This window comes from Salmo trutta, chromosome 3, assembly GCF_901001165.1.
Source record: "Salmo trutta chromosome 3, fSalTru1.1, whole genome shotgun sequence".
Classification (NCBI taxonomy): Eukaryota; Metazoa; Chordata; class Actinopteri; order Salmoniformes; family Salmonidae; genus Salmo; species Salmo trutta.
The window spans coordinates 14,186,427-14,202,324 of record NC_042959.1 but is presented as its reverse complement, the minus strand read 5'-3'; the positions used below and the strand labels follow the sequence as shown (position 1 = coordinate 14,202,324).

At 44.2% G+C, this 15,898-nt stretch overlaps 2 protein-coding genes across 3 annotated transcripts; one reads left to right on the top strand and one right to left on the bottom strand.

Annotated features, from left to right (window-relative positions):
• The first annotated feature begins 3,925 nt into the window (after nt 1-3,925).
• zgc:162144 (RD3 domain-containing protein) lies at nt 3,926-6,323 on the top strand. Of its 2 annotated transcripts, XM_029724391.1 has the most exons (4): nt 3,926-4,014; nt 4,195-4,317; nt 4,728-5,032; nt 5,217-6,323. In XM_029724391.1, exons 3-4 carry the CDS (start codon nt 4,728-4,730, stop codon nt 5,584-5,586), a joined length of 675 nt encoding a protein of 224 aa, XP_029580251.1. In that variant the 5' UTR covers nt 3,926-4,014; nt 4,195-4,317; the 3' UTR covers nt 5,587-6,323. The 2 variants fall into 2 exon arrangements, with proteins under 2 accessions (XP_029580251.1, XP_029580248.1); XM_029724388.1 differs by lacking the exon at nt 3,926-4,014 and having other exon boundaries at nt 4,098-4,317.
• Nucleotides 6,324-7,012: 689 nt separating this feature from the next.
• On the bottom strand, nt 7,013-15,157 carry stx5a (syntaxin 5A). Its single transcript, XM_029724381.1, has 11 exons — nt 15,053-15,157; nt 14,291-14,542; nt 9,668-9,738; nt 9,296-9,351; nt 9,116-9,186; nt 8,785-8,901; nt 8,610-8,666; nt 8,425-8,503; nt 8,175-8,281; nt 7,976-8,097; nt 7,013-7,833 (listed from the first exon to the last, which is right to left on the bottom strand). The coding sequence occupies exons 2-11, from the start codon at nt 14,351-14,353 to the stop codon at nt 7,674-7,676; spliced, it is 903 nt and encodes a 300-aa protein (XP_029580241.1). The 5' UTR covers nt 14,354-14,542; nt 15,053-15,157; the 3' UTR covers nt 7,013-7,673.
• Nucleotides 15,158-15,898: the final 741 nt, after the last annotated feature.

Genomic DNA, 15,898 nt, shown 5'->3' with positions numbered 1-15,898 from the left:
AGTGGCCATGATTGAGTCTTTGAATGAAGAGATGGAGATAAAACTGTTCAGTTTGAGGTTTTTTCGCTACTCGTCCCATTCGCTAGCTGCAGCGAACTGAAAAGAGGAGCGACCCAGGGATGTGTGTGCTTTGGGGACCTTTAACAGAATGTGACTGGCAGAACAGATGTTGTATGTGAAGTATGAGGGCTGCAGTAGGTATCGAAGAAAGAAAGCTTTTCAAAAGAGGGTCTTTAGCTTTTGTTTAGACTGAGACAACAAGTTATTCCTTTATCAATCATTGCAGAAATTACAATCATTTAAAAAAAATAGGAAGATAATTTTTTTCTCTGGATACAAATTCTGTCCATGTTATGTCCATATTGTCACATTAGGCCAACTGACTAGTTTGTGAAACAGATACAAATTGATAAATTGCCGACATTGCCAACGTCAAGGACAACTCATTGTTTTTTACATTGTATATGAAAACACAAGCATCTGAAAGATGATTATAATGCCCCGGAGTATTATGTTCGGACTATAACGCTTATGTTCAGATTACATAACATGAGTGTGTCATCCATTATAAGCCATCTGAGTGACTACCCCCATCCACCCACCTATCCAACTGTCTCTCTCATTAGTAGGCTACAGAAATCTCACCCACCAGCCGTCTCTCTCGCTTTCTCTCTCCCTCTTTTTCTCTCCTTCTCTCTCCAAATGCCTCTCTCTCTCTTGCTCTCGTTCTCTCTCTCTGTCTGTATGGGGTAGCCTGAAGACGTGGTTACTTCTCTAACCCTGCTGGGTTTCCACTTCACTCAGCATTGAGACGGCTTTACGTCATGTATAGACTTAATCTCAGATTACGCTCAAATCCAGACGACGATACCTGGAACAGCATCGGCGTTATTAGGACGATGATTATGATCTAAATATAGTTGTTGATGTTACTATTGCTGTCACTAATGAGACAGTTGTCTTATACAGTGCATTCTGGAAGTGTTCAGATCCCTTCCCTTTTTCAACCTTTTGTTAAGATACAGCCTTATTCTAAAATGTATTACATTTTTTCCCCCTCATCAATCTACACACAAATACCCCATAATTATTGTAGAGCTCCGAGACAGGATGGTGTCGAGGCACAGATCTAAACATTTCTGCAGCATTGAAGGTCCCCAAGAACACAGTGGCCTCCATCATTGATAAATGGAAGAAGTTTGGAACCACCAAGGCTCTTCCTAGAGCTAGCCACCCTGCCAACTGAGCAGTCGGGGGAGAAGGACCTTGGTCAGGGAGGTGACCAAGAACCCGATAGTCACTCTGACAGAGTTCTAGAGTTCCTCTGTGGACATGGGAGAAACTTCCAGAAGGACAACCATCTCTGTAGCACTTTACCAATCAGGCCTTTATGGTAGAGTGGCCAGACGGAAGCCACTCCTCAGTAAAGGGCTCATGACAGCTCTCTTGGAGTTTGTCAAAAGGCACCTAAAGGACTCTCAGACCATGAGAAACAAGATTATCTGGTTTGATGAAAACAAGATTGAACTCTTTGGTCTGAATGCCAAGCGTCACATCTGGAGCTTGTGTCGTGGAAAATTGTCTTAAGAACATAATACTCTTACAAGAACTTGTGAATTCAATATAGACTTTAATACAGAGTAGCAAAGCCGAGCCCTTCCATGGAAGGACCCTATTACACACGTAACAGAGCCAAGCCCCTCCATGGAAAAGACTAAATTCTCATATTACAGAGTCCTATCTTTATAGGATTCTGTCTTTGCATAACGTATAGAGTCCCCTCCCTCTATATGAAAATAGCTTCCCTTGACCGTTCTTTACCATTATCTCTCCATATCAGTTGTTGCTTGTTAACACCCACATCTGACAGCTGTATAGGTTATAATGCGAGCAGGGCCTCCTCATGTGGTACAAAAATAATGCATGCACTGCATGCTCATCCTTTTCTCTGTGCCCCTTTGTCTGGCTATCTTGAGAATTTGGGGCCCTTTCTGCATAACTCAAGTCTGGTTGTCAGGTCGCTATGCCTCCCACCGTGCCCTGTTGCTCTACTAGAACCAGATGTCATCTTCTCCTCCTATAGCCAATGTATTTATGTTCTTTCTCCTTCAGCACAGCTGCTTATCTCCCACACTTGCACCATCCCTACTGTGAAGCATGGTGGCGGTAGCATCATGCTGTAGGATGTTTTTCAGTGGCAGGGACTGGGAGACTAGTCAGGATCGAGGGAAAGATGAACGGAGCAAAGTACAGAGAGATCCTTGATGAAAACCTGCTCCAGAGCGCTCAGGACCTCAGACTGGGGCAAAGGGTCACCTTCCAAAAGGACAATGACCATAAGCACACAGCCAAGACAATGCAGGAGTGGCTTCAGGACAAGTCTCTGAATGTCCTTGAGTGGCCCAGCCAGAGGCCAGACTTGAACCTGATTGAACATCTCTGGAGAGACCTGAAAATAGCTGTGCAGTAACGCTCCCCATCCAACCTGACAGAGCTTAAGAGGTTCTGCAGAGAAGAATTGGAGAATCTCCTCAAATACAGGTGCCAAGCTTGTAGCGTCATACCCAAGAAGACTTGAGGCTGTAATCGCTGCCAAAGGTACTTCAAAAAAGCATTGAGTAAAGGGTCTGAATACTGTTTCATCACATTCGCAGAGGGTGCACCCCCATATCTACATCGACGGGACCGCAGTGAAGAAAATGGAAAGCTTCAAGTTCCTTGGCATACACATCACTGACAAACTGAACTGGACCACCCACACAGACAGTGTGGTGAAAAGGTGCAACAGAACCTCAGCAGGCTAAAGAAATTTGGCTTGTCACCTAAAACCCTCACAAACGTTTACAGAAGCACAATTGAAGCATTATGTCGGGCTGTATCACTGCCTGGTACGCCAACTGCACCGCCCGCAACCGCAAGGCTCTCCAGAGGATGGTGCGGTCTGCTCAACGCATTACCGGGGGCAAACTACCTGCCCTCCTGGACACCTACAGCACCCGATGTCACAGGGAGGCCAAAAAGATAATCAAGGACATCAACCAGCCGAGCCACTGCTTGTTCACCCCGCTATCATCCAGAAGGCGAGGTCAGTACAGGTGCATCAAAGCTGGGACCGAGAGACTGAAAAACAGCTTCTATCTCAAGACCATCAGACTGCTACACAGCCATCACTAGCACATTAGAGGCTGTATATGTATATACTGTTTTCTATACTATTCTACGGTATCTCGTTCACTTAATAATGTTTACATATCTTGCATTACTCATCTCATATGTATATACTGTATTCTATACTATTCTACTGTATCTTAGTCTGTTCCGCTCTGACCTCGCTCATCCATATGTATATAGTCTTAACTCATTCCAACCTAGATTTGTGTGTATTGGGTATATGTTGTGTAATTTGTTAGATATAAATTGTAAGATATTACTGCACTATCGGAGCTAGAAGCACAAGCATTTCGCTACACCCGCAATAACATCTGCTAAGCATGTGTATGTGACAAATAACATTTGATTTGGATTTGTCTGAATACTTTCCGAACGCACTGTATGTGCCTTGGTCTTCCAGGAAGAGCAGAAATGCCTTCCCAATGTCACACTCAGCCTAATATAGGTCTAGGGGTTCTATACAAATCTATCTGAAGTTTACAATTTCAACTTCATCAAATGCAAGTATCATTGACAAAACCTACACCATTCCTTTACCAACCAGCATCCAAGCAGAGACATTATTCTAGCCCATTATCTGAGCAAAAACATTCTGGAGTGCTGTCTAAATGCCACAGATCAGTGTTGAAATGGTAGGCCTATGTCCTCCTTCCATGAAAATGCTCATTGTCATCACTGAGGATATTGTTAGTATTTTACTGTATATTTTAGGTCCAGTGTCTCTGTTTTGATTCACAGATGACAGACGCTTCCTGAACAAAACTGCTGGTACGCTGCTCTAGTTGGCTGACTGGATATGTACAGACTGACACATCTAGCAACACCTCCAGGTGTGCTTATGAGGTTAGTCCTGTAAAAGACCTGTCAATCACTCTGTATATTAATACAGGATTACATTCATTGTCAATCACAAACGAACACATACCTATCTGCCACGGACCTTCGAGGTAGCAAGGTGGTCAGTTAGTGGTGTGTAGGAGTGATAGTTTTGACATTTTCTTTTTAACCATTAATCTTTTGCAGCTGCACACTAAAGACAACAGAAACAAAGAAAAAGTATACTGTGAAATGAAGGCATTGTCTGCATCTTGATAAGAGGATTTCTAACAAACAAGGAGACTATTCAATAATTGACTTTTGGAAAAGGTAAGCTATCAAGCTTTTGTTTGACTACAGGTAAATTAACTTTTACATTGTGTCGTGAAAAAGGCAGGTCACCTAAAGCAGAAAAGAATCAGTGAATCTAATTATCTGTATTTACAGTTCTATCAATCAAGTAACATCCCCAGGCGTGTTTATCTACCTAATGAAGCAATTATTTGACTCAGATTTAAAAACAAAGTTAAACAAACTTTAACAATTAAGATACATTACACAACATTTACTTTAAGTGTGTTTAAATTAATAGCATGAGTTTGCAGCATGAAAACAGTTTCAATAACTTGTATTGGTCCCATCCCCATGGCTGATTCCTCTCTCCTCTCTCATCCTCTCTTACAATAATTGCCCATCTGGAATAAATCAAGTTGATTGAATTGAATTCTGTCCCTCCCTAGATGTTCCCCTGGTCAGCAGTGTTTTCTCTGGAGCCGAAGGTGCCTGGACAGCGTACGGCAGAAGAACTAGTCACCAACACCCTGATGCTGGAGCTGGGCGCCATGGTGAAGCGCACCGAGCGTATCCGCCTGGAGAGGGTGACGAAAGAGGGCCGGCGCCGGCGCAGCTCTTCCTCCGCTGACTACAGCTGGCTGGCCACTGCCCCCACCCACCAACCCTACGAGCTGACACCTCGAGACCTGATAGAGCTGCAGGACCTGTGTGCCAGGGTGCCACCGTCTCAGTGTGGCCCTGTCATTGTTAGGTGGGATTTTGTACCTTATCCATGTCAGAGAGTGTACACTACACATATCCTGAATGTCTCAGGTAGATCATGGAAATGGATTCATGATCATTCTCAACAGGTTCTGATGTCTTCAAAGTGAACTTTGTGCCACCTTTTATCAGTATCACGCAAACTCATTTTTGACCTGTGCCCTCTACCCCAGGTTCAGGAATCTGGTGACGGAGATTGAGCCGGAGGTTCACGAGGTGGCTCGTCTGTTCCGCACGGTTCTACGTGACTGTGTGGAGGGAGAAGAGGAGAACGAGGAGATGAGGATGAGGTCAGCCGGCTGGGACAAACAACGCAGCAAGAGCCTCTCCTTTGTAACCTTCCGCTCCAAGTTCCGCCCCGCTCCCTTCAGGGGTGGGGGCCTGGGCGGGTCACGTGGCAACCTGCAGGAGGAGTCGAGCTGGTACGAGGAGGACGAGGTGGAGCAGCAGGAGGGAGCAGCAAACGTGGCGAGAGCGGCCAGGAAGGGGAGGAGCATGAGCATGCCTGATATCACTCCCATCGAACAGAGTGCACTTGGCTGAGGGAGAGAGCGGGAGGGAGGGATGGACTGAGCCACGGTCTTCCCTGTGGCTCAGTTGGTAGAGCATGGTGTTTGCAACGCCAGCATGGCGTGTGCAACGCCAGGGTTGTGGGTTCGATTCCCACGGGGGGCCAGTACAACAAAAAAAAAAAGTATGAAATGTATGCATTCACTACTGTAAGTCGCTCTGGATAAGAGAGTCTGCTAAATGACTAAAATGGAAAAAGAGAATAGGAGATGAGAGATTGATAGGGGAGAAGGTCAAGATGAGATACAACATGAGGACAGCTCACACCTCAGCAGATTTCCACTGACTGTTTAGACATAATGCCGTTACATATGCAAGAGTAGAATTGCAAGCTTAGCCAGCAGATATACAATACTATTTTGTTTTTTTATTGTGAATTACATTTTCCGAATGCGTTAACACTTGAAATGCATGTAAAATGAACTAGAAAATACAGGTCTTATTTTCCAACAGATCCTTGATAATAAATGAAGTTTGTGTGTGGATTACTGTGGGGTCATTACTACTGCATAGCTTAGTTCCAGTCCTTTGGTTGGCATGGTTACTCTATAACAATTCATTATATCAATATTCTATAATCCTCTTACTCAGTAAAGAATTACAGTCCTTTGCACAACTTCCCCATTGTTCTTTTTTAATATGCACTTCTATCCAATACATTAGCACTATTTTCACTTTACACACTGTAGAAGTCAAGGCATTTGGCAAAAGGGAAGAAATAGGAGTGTTTTCTTATTAAAAAAGTTCTGGTCGGTCATTAAATAATAGCCTTTACATAAACATCTGTCCTCAGTGAGAATGAGAGGAGATGAAGAGAAGAGGACAGTCCCCAATAAAGCAGTGACGTCCAAACGGACAAGTTTGGTAGAGAGACTTCACTAGTGTACTTTCAGCTCTACATAACCCTGGCATAACCAATGACATGTCACCTGTTTATAACAGATGTTATAACAACCTGTTAATTAGGGTCCCAAATAGCAACCCATTTCCTATTTAGTGTACTACTTTTGTCAATGGCCCTTGGGCTCTGTTTAAAGTAGTGCACTATATAGGAAATAGATTGCCATTTGGGATGCGGCCATTGGTAACAGTATTCAGACTGACCCCAGGCAATCTAAACTGTTAGATCTGCAATAACAGTATTAAGTAACTTGTTACAAACTGTTCGGGTCTGACTCGTCACATTGTGTTTATGATTGGGGCTATGAAGGGAATGTCCTCTTCAGTTTAAACCACCTTTAATCCTGTACCGTCATAAAACAGCTTAGACCACAGGTGTCTTGTCACATTTCTTTGAAACTGGAAGTGCCCTTTTGGCAAATAAGAAACATTGAAAGAAAAAGAGAAAGTAAACCAACAATAGTTTCCAATCATGCGTAGCGTGAATGATAGTGAGGGAGAATTGTTCAAGTCTCTTTAATAAAACTAGAATAATGAGGAACAAAAATGGAAAGAAATGATTACAATTCGAGAAAACTCCAGTCTGTTGTGTTGGCCTGATGACACCCTGTCTTACAACCAATCAACAATAAGCTACATGAGGGGTAAAAGGAAATCTACCAAGAAACAAAACTAGGTTTGGAGAATCAAACCATTAAATAAGTCATTTTGATTAAATGTTTAAGATGAATTATTCTCAAAAGTAACAAAGAACAGAATGACAAGTATTCTGTTTATACTATACAAAGTGTGTCCCGATAGCCTATCCTTTCATTAGGGGTATTTCATCAATGTCTGTAGGAACAGAACAGATCTGCTAGGGTCACTTCAGAAACGCTCTCCAAGGCTTTAGGCAGCAGACTACTAGCATTTCTTGGGCTGCTGGACCTCAAGTCCCAAACCGTTCAATAACACTCCACCTGTCCCATTGTCCTGTTGCTGTGGCAACCCCTCGTCTCAGCCCAACCTTTCCCATTGTCTTATGTCAGATAGCATGACTCCGTCTGAACTACTGGTCAAGGGACTAACGTTTCATCGGAGTGACGCAACCTGCCAAAAGACAATGAACTTTTCCATCTCCCTCTTCTTCAACCACTTCTTTATCTATCATTTCTCCCTGCTCAGGCGAGGAAGACCACAAAGACGATGAAGAACACGATGAGGACGAGGAAGATCTTGACCATGAGCCAGCGGTTGGAGGACACAGACTGGAAGTACTTGAGGATCTCCGTGTGAGCCATGTCCACGTTGAGCTGAGTGTCCTCCACGTTAGCATCAATCCTACATGGGAGAGGAGACACACATAGGGCTTGAGAGACACACCGGGCTGTGTTCGAGCATCTCAAAGTTTCTCCCCTCCTCCTCCCCTCTACACCGAGTTTCCCTGCTTCCCCATTATACTGCTCTCCTCCCCCTCCCTCACCTCTGTACTGTCTCCTCCTGTTCCTTCACCATGTGAGCCAGCTGCTGGAAGATAGAGCCCAGCTCTACGATGGTGCTCTCAATGTTCTGCATGGTGTCTGCACGGCTCTGGATGTACGAGTCCTACACCACAGAGAAACAACATTATACTAACACAATGACACACACACACAATACAGGTGATAAGAAAGTGTTTGTACCTGCTCATCAATGAGCTGGAGCTGTAGAGGGTTAGAATGGTTGTCCATGTCGATGGCCACCTCAGCCCCCATACTCCTGGACTCATCCTGCATCAACACTGAACTCTCTGGCAGAGGAGAGAGAAACGATAGTCAGTTAGAAGGATGAGAAAATAAAGTTCTGTGATTGGAATTCACAGAGACATTTGTGAAGTTATCTGGTGTAGGAATTAGAGGCTGAAGGTGAGGTAAACGTGGTGGGTTTTCTTACTAAAGTTGTTGGCGTGGAGAGGAGAAGAAACATGACGCTGAGAGAACTGTTCTCTCCTGTCCTTCTGCTGCTTCAGGTTCTAGAGAAAGAGAAGATGAGAATGATATAGGCAACCTACAATTACGAGGATTCTTGAGGTTTAATGGAAGAAAGTTCTAGAGTGACAAAGTTCCAGTGAATCTTACCTCTGTTCTTACTTCTAGAACCGACTTGAAGTCATTGGACATAGATGCCAGTTTGGACTGCAACAAAACAAAAACAAGGAGCTGATTTTATAAAGCCTCAGGTTTCATATGGCTACATCATTTTACTCATCCACATCAGTTCCATAATGCAGTAGAGAAGCACTGGCAGTCAGACCTGCAGGGAGACGACGATGGTGTTGGAATGGGTCTGGATGTGTCTGCCACTGGGCGCTCCACGTGAACGGATCACATCCTGCAGCTGGGCAATCTGCTTGTTCAGGCTGTTAATGTCCTGCGAGGGGAATAGTGGGAGACAGGCAGAGGGAGTCAAACAGGGCACAGCAGTGTAACACAGACTGCGCCCACTAAAACAGCTAGGTCTGTCACTCGCCTAGAGATTCCACCTGACTGACTGGTCATCGTGTTTGCGATTTATAGTTCATAACGAGAAACAGCCGACTGCTTTTCCTGTATCGGTGTCAATTCAAACAAACAAAAAATCTCACCTGCTTGATGATGTAGGTTAACTCTTCAATCTCCACTGCCTTGTCATCAAATAGAGATCTTCTTTTAGCCACTGAAAAAGGTCAAAACAGACATATCCAGAACTATAGAAAAATGCAGAGTTTATCCAAATAGCTATTTGTCACATAAATATTGAAACATAAATATTGACATATACTTACAAATAGTGAGTTTCTCTAGTTTAGCAAATGTATTACTCAAGTCCTTCCCTATTCTCCTGGAGGGGTTCAAAACAACACAAGATTGGCATCACAGTGATAGGCCTAAACATGAACACAGTGAAAAGGAACTGCTAGCGCATGTACATACGCAGAATGTAAAGTATGTCCTTCTGTAAAATGATAAGACAACAGAAAACAACAGCCTGCATTCCAAAGAGATCATGCAGAGCTACAATGTGATTAAAACACCATGGAGAAACTAACAGCAACAACTGGCTATTTACTAAACTTCAAATCAGACACAGGTGCCAACTACACCCCTGAGTGGATTAACTGTGTAATGTGAGCAAGTTGGCTGGCAGTGGGACTCACTTGGCCATGAGGGTGAAGTCACTGCGTGGCTTGAGAGCACTGAGGGCTGGCTTGGTGTGCTGAACACCATTCTGCAGAGAGAGAGAATGAGAAAGAGGGATTAAAAGAGACACATCATCTGTGACAGATTACAAGAGGGGGAATGAATAGGTTCCTCCATGTCCCATAGGTTGTGTTTAGTATCCCCCGGCTTTGATCAGATGGCTATTTCAACATCACTGCCCCTGCCTCTCCCCAGTGGCGACACGTCATTTAGTGCAGAGCCCCACCTGTTTTCAGCCCCGCATTTTTAGGTTAAAAAAAAGTGTGTCACTCATGGAACAGTACGTCATCGCCAATTCTAAGACTAGAGTTATATTAGAAGTGCCCATCCGGCTTCCCGAGTGGAGCAGTGATCTAAGGCACTGCATCGCAGTGCTAGCTGTGCCACTAGAAATCCTGGTTCGAGTCCAGTCTCTGTCTCAGCCAGCCACGACCGGGAGACCCATGGGGCGGCGCACAATGGTCCCAGCATCATCCGGGTTAGGGGAGTGTTTGGCCGGCAGGGATGTTCTTGTCCCATCAAGCTCTAGCAACTCGTGGCGGGCCAGGCGCAATGCACGCTGACACGGTCGCCAGGAGTACTGTGTTTCCTCCGACACATTGGTGTGGCTGGCTTCCGGGCTAAGCAGGCATCGTGCCAAGAAGCAGTGCGGCTTAACTGGGTTTCGGAGGAAGCACGGCTCTCCACCTTCGCCTGTCTCTCAAGTCCGTACGGGAGTTGCAGCGATGAGACAAGACTAACTACTAATTGTATACCACGAAATTGGGGAGAAAAAGGGGTAAAAGTAACAAATAGAAAAAAGAAGTGCCCATCCAAGAAGGCTCAAGGTCATTTGCCACAGAATGACATCACGTTAAACCTACAGTAGATTTGATTGGACTGTCAACATCATAAACCTACAGTAGCTTTGATTGGACTGTCAACATCATAAACCTACAGTAGCTTTGATTGGACTGTCAACATCATAAACCTACAGTAGCTTTGATTGGACTGTCAACATCATAAACCTACAGTAGCTTTGATTGGACTGTCAACATCATAAACCTACAGTAGCTTTGATTGGACTGTCAACATAAACCTACAGTAGCTTTGATTGGACTGTCAACATCATAAACCTACAGTAGCTTTGATTGGACTGTCAACATCATACCTTCAAAATCTTAGCTAGCAGTCGTCACCATGAATCAAGTCGACAATCAAATCCTTTTCCATCCTTGTCATATGAAGAAGAAATATTATAGATAAAACGTCTCGGTGCTCATCGGCCATAAACAGACAACAAGTTGGAAGTCGCAAATTCAACAATGAGTGGTTTGGGAAGGAATCAGTGGCTAACTGAGTTCAAGACAACTGAGAACTCAGGGGAAAAACACGTTTTGAACAGTCATTCAACTCGGAATTGTAAATCCGGCATCTTTCTCTTTGATGACAAAATTTGCCCACGAAGGACCGCCGGGCCACTTTCCTGTTCAAGCACATCACAACAACGTGAGTCCAAACATTTCTTATGCTGCTTCATAAATTATGTAGGATGCAAGAGAGATATGTAAACTGTAGCTAAGAAAGTAATTCTAAGTGTATGTTGTGTAGTAAGCTGTTATTACCCCATGTGCCTCATCCTAATCATTTGGTCTATTTTCACCAACGCGGTATTGTAAACCCATCGTTCGCAGCCGGTGTGTGCCTGTTTGCCAAAAACCTATTTAAGAGAAATGTAATCATCGAATATTGCAAGAGCTTTCATTGTCTGTTTATATGTAAGGTCCATGTTCTGAATTCTGTCGCTTTCAAAAGTGCTGAACAAAGAGTTATATTGACTACATCCGTCGTCTCTCGCTCATTAATGTCTTAATCGAAATTATGGATTGCCTCTTATCCGCTTGTCGTCCCCTATTGCCATAGTTTGCACATCTCAATTGCCAGGAGAAACCACATTTGTTTAAGCAAGTCAGCATTATCAGCTATGTTTTTTTTTAAAGGCAGTAAATGAGGCTGAATGAACTGTTTCGCTGCCAGACAAGGCTCCGCTGATAGCCAGGTGTAGCAGTGGTGAGGTGTTGGGACTGCTGTTGGAACAGCTTTATGTCCCAATATTAGAACCAGGAACAGATATAGCCCTTGGTTCACTCCAGACCTGACTGGCCTTGACCAGCACAAAAACATCTTGTGGCGTACTGCATTAGCATCGAATATCCCCCGCAATATGCAACTTTTCAGGGAAGTTAGGAACCAACATACACAGGCACTTAGGAAAGCAAAGGCTAGCTTTTTCAAACAGAAATTTGCATCCTGTAGCACAAACTCCAAAAAGTTCTGGGACACTAAAGTCCATGGAGAATAAGAGCACCTCCTCCCAGCTGCCCACTGCACTGAGGCTAGGAAACACTGTCACCACCGATAAATTCAAAATAATTGAGAATTTCAATAAGCATTTTTCTACGGCTGGCCATGCTTTCCACCTGTCTACCCCGGTCAACAGCCGTGCACCCCCCACAGAAACTTGCCCAAGCCTCCCCCATTTCTCCTTCACCCAAATCCAGATAGCTGATGTTCTGAAAGAGCTGCAAAACCTGGATCCCTACAAATCAGCTGGGCTAGACAATCTGGACCCTCTCTTTCTAAAATTATCCGCCGCAATTGTTGCAACCCCTATTACTAGCCTGTTCAACCTCTCTTTTGTATCGTCTGAGTTCCCTAAAGATTGGAAAGCTGCCGCGCTCATCCCCCTCTTCAAAGGGGGTGACACTCTAGACCCAAACTGTTACAGACCTATATCTATCCTACCCTGCCTTTCTAAGGTCTTCGAAAGCCAAGTTAACAAACAGATTACCGACCATTTCGAATCCCACCGTACCTTCTCTGCTATGCAATCTGGTTTCCGAGCTGGTCATGGGTGCACCTCAGCCACGCTCAAGGTCCATCGATAAAAGATAATACTGTGCAGCCATATTCATTGACCTGGCCAAGGCTTTTCGACTCTGTCAATCACCACATTCTTATCGGCAGACTCAACAGCCTTGGTTTCTCAAATGACTGCCTCGCCTGGTTCACCAACTACTTCTCAGACAGAGTTCAGTGTGTCAAATCGGAGGGCCTGTTGTCCGGACCTCTGGCAGTCTCTATGGGGGTGCCACAGGGTGCAATTCTCGGGCCGACTTTTTTCTCTGAATACATCAATGATGTCGCTCCTGCTGCTGGCGATTCTCTGGTCCACCTCTACGCAGACGACACCATTCTGCATACTTCTGGCCCTTCTTTGGACACAGTCATCTGACCTCCAGACAAGCTTCAATGCCATACAACACTCTTTCTGTAGCCTCCAACTGCTCTTAAATGCAAGTGAAACTAAATGCATGCTCTTCAACAGATCGCTGCCCGCACCTGCCCGCCCGTCCAGCATCACTACTCTGGACGGTTCTGACTTAGAATATGTAGACAACTACAAATACCTATGTGTCTGGTTAGACTAAACTCTTCTTCCAGACTCACATTAAGCATCTCCAATCCAAAATTAAATCTAGAATCGGCTTCCTATTTCGCAAACAAAGCCTCCTTCACTCATGCTGCCAAACATACCCTCGTAAAACTGACTATTCTACCGATCCCTGACTTTGGCGATGTCATTTACAAAATAGCCTCCAACACTCCACTCAGCAAATTGGATGCATTCTATCTCAGTGCCATCCGTTTTGTCACCAAAGCCCCATATACTGCCCACCACTGTGTCCTGTATGCTCTTGTTGGCTGGCCCTCGCTTCATATTCGTCACCAAACCCACTGGCTCCAGGTCATTTATAAATCTTTGCTAGGTAAAGCCCCGCCTTAGCTCACTGGTCACCATAGCAGCACCCATAGCACGCGCTCCAGCAGGTATATTTCACTGGTCACCCCCAAAGCCAATTCCTACTTTGGCCACCTTTCCTTCCAGTTCTCTGTTGCCAATGACTGGAACAAATTGCAAAAAAATAATCACTTAAGCTGGAGATAATAATCACTAACTTTAAGCATCAGCTGTTAGAGCAGCTTACAGATCATTGCACCTGTACATAGCCCATCTGCATATAGCCCATCCAACTACCTCATCCCCATATTGTTATTTTTTTCCCCTTCTCCTTTGCACCCCAGTATCTCTACTGCACATTCATCTTCTGCACATCTATCACTCCAGTGTTTAATTGCTCAATTGTAATTACTTCGCCACTATGGCCTATTTATTGCCTTACCTCCCTAATCTCACCTCATTTGCACACACTGTATATAGACATTTCTATTGTGTTATTGACTGTACGTTTGTTTATTCCATGTGTAACTCTGTGTTGTTGTTTGTGTCGCACTGCTTTGCTTCATCTTGGCCAGGTCGCAGTTGTAAATGAGAACTTGTTCTTAACTGGTCTACCTGGTTAAATAACGGTGAAGAAAAAATAAATAAATAATAATGTAGGCCCTAACAGTTTGTGGGCACCATTTGTCACCGTTATAGTGCAATTAATGTATTGTTTAGTGTTGTGGCTTTGCTGGCATGCATCCCCCACCAAAATGTACATGCTAAAATGGCCACTGCCTCTCCCATACCTACATACCTGTCTGCTCTGTAGGGATTTGCAGGCTGACTGGAACTCGTTGGTTCGATCCCTGCACGTCATCCTGCCGCCTGTATATCACCAGCCTGTACTGGGCACGCCAAGGAGGAAGGGTCTGACGTCTGAAAGATCTCGGTAGTGTACTATAGACCGGTCCGTGCTCCGTGGAAACAGTCACTACACCTGATGTCAACTCCTAACCGCGAGGCATCAATCCGTGTCCAATGACGCACACGGGCATTCTCAATGTATCTGTAATATGATAGGAGCAACATAACCAAATTAATTCAAGTGACAGTTTGCTAGGTTGTCGTGCCACCTAACTAGCTATCAATACGTTGTCTCAATTCCCCCAACAAATCGGAGCTTGGCCAATTTGTTTAGCAATCAAGCCCCCATTTATGTGTCTAGCTAGTAACAAGTAAGCTAATGTTAGCAAAGCCATCATTACCACGGCAACACAAACTGAAACGAAATGCTACCAGACATCTTATCTGACAGTGATGAAATATACAATTATAGCTAGCTAGATATGTTGCCATTTAAATGTTCTTAGGTACTGAGCTATTTAGTTATGCCAAGCTAACGTTGACTAACTAACGTTAGCTAGTTTTAAAGAGCCGACTCCATCACAGCTGATTTTTAGCTAACCCGAGAGACGTGGCTTGAATGTTTTGTTTGAATAAAGAAAACTCTCATCACCACGCCAATCAAATGTGTATATATAGGTTCCCTCGATAAACGTGATCAGTTTCGACTTACTATTAGCAAAATTCCACAAGAATTCACAGATCGTTCGATGTTTTTACCAAGCCGGGACTGAAAGTTTGAATCCGGGTCATTTCCGGATCCTGACGTCATTGCCACGTCCACCACTGCTTAAATGAAATATGTTAGAGAAAGGAGTCACCACATACCACCAGATGTCGCCATATCTTATGTTTTCTAACATATATGTCAACTTGTGCAGCTTTCAAGTCAACTGGACTGTCTTCAATTATGCGTGGATAGTGAAGCGCATACAGAGTAGAAGGTTGATGTTTATTGTCACGAGTCTTGTCCTGGAGGCAGAAAGAAGCGATTTCCCATTACATAGGTCAACTGCAAAGTCAAAATTGGTCATATTGTAAAAATTCATGAAAATAAAAATGTTGTTTAGGCATTAGGGTTAGCAGTGTGGTCAGACTTTGTGGCTGTGCCTGCTACTGACAACTCTGCAGAGCTGCCTCCAGAACAAGATTCATAACCAAAAACGCTAACCTCCTTTAGAGTATAGTGGAGATAAGCGTGATTACCAAACTCCAGAATGTGAGTGGGAAAGGGAGGTAGAGAGACAGAGCGAAGGTAAGCTACACAAATGAATACAGGTAGAGAGATAACATCCAGGACTTGCTCAGATCTCATTCTATACCTACTGGCTCCCACATCCTTACCTCAACAAGAGCTGGCATGTTCAGACCACAACTATGCCCTCACCTATCTTCTCCCTATCTTCAATTCTCACCTTTCTATTCCCACTCAATCGGTCTTCCTATAGCCTGTTCTCTTTCCACCTGAACACCACTTCTGTGAAAAAACAACATATGTTCTCTGATAATGCATAAATTA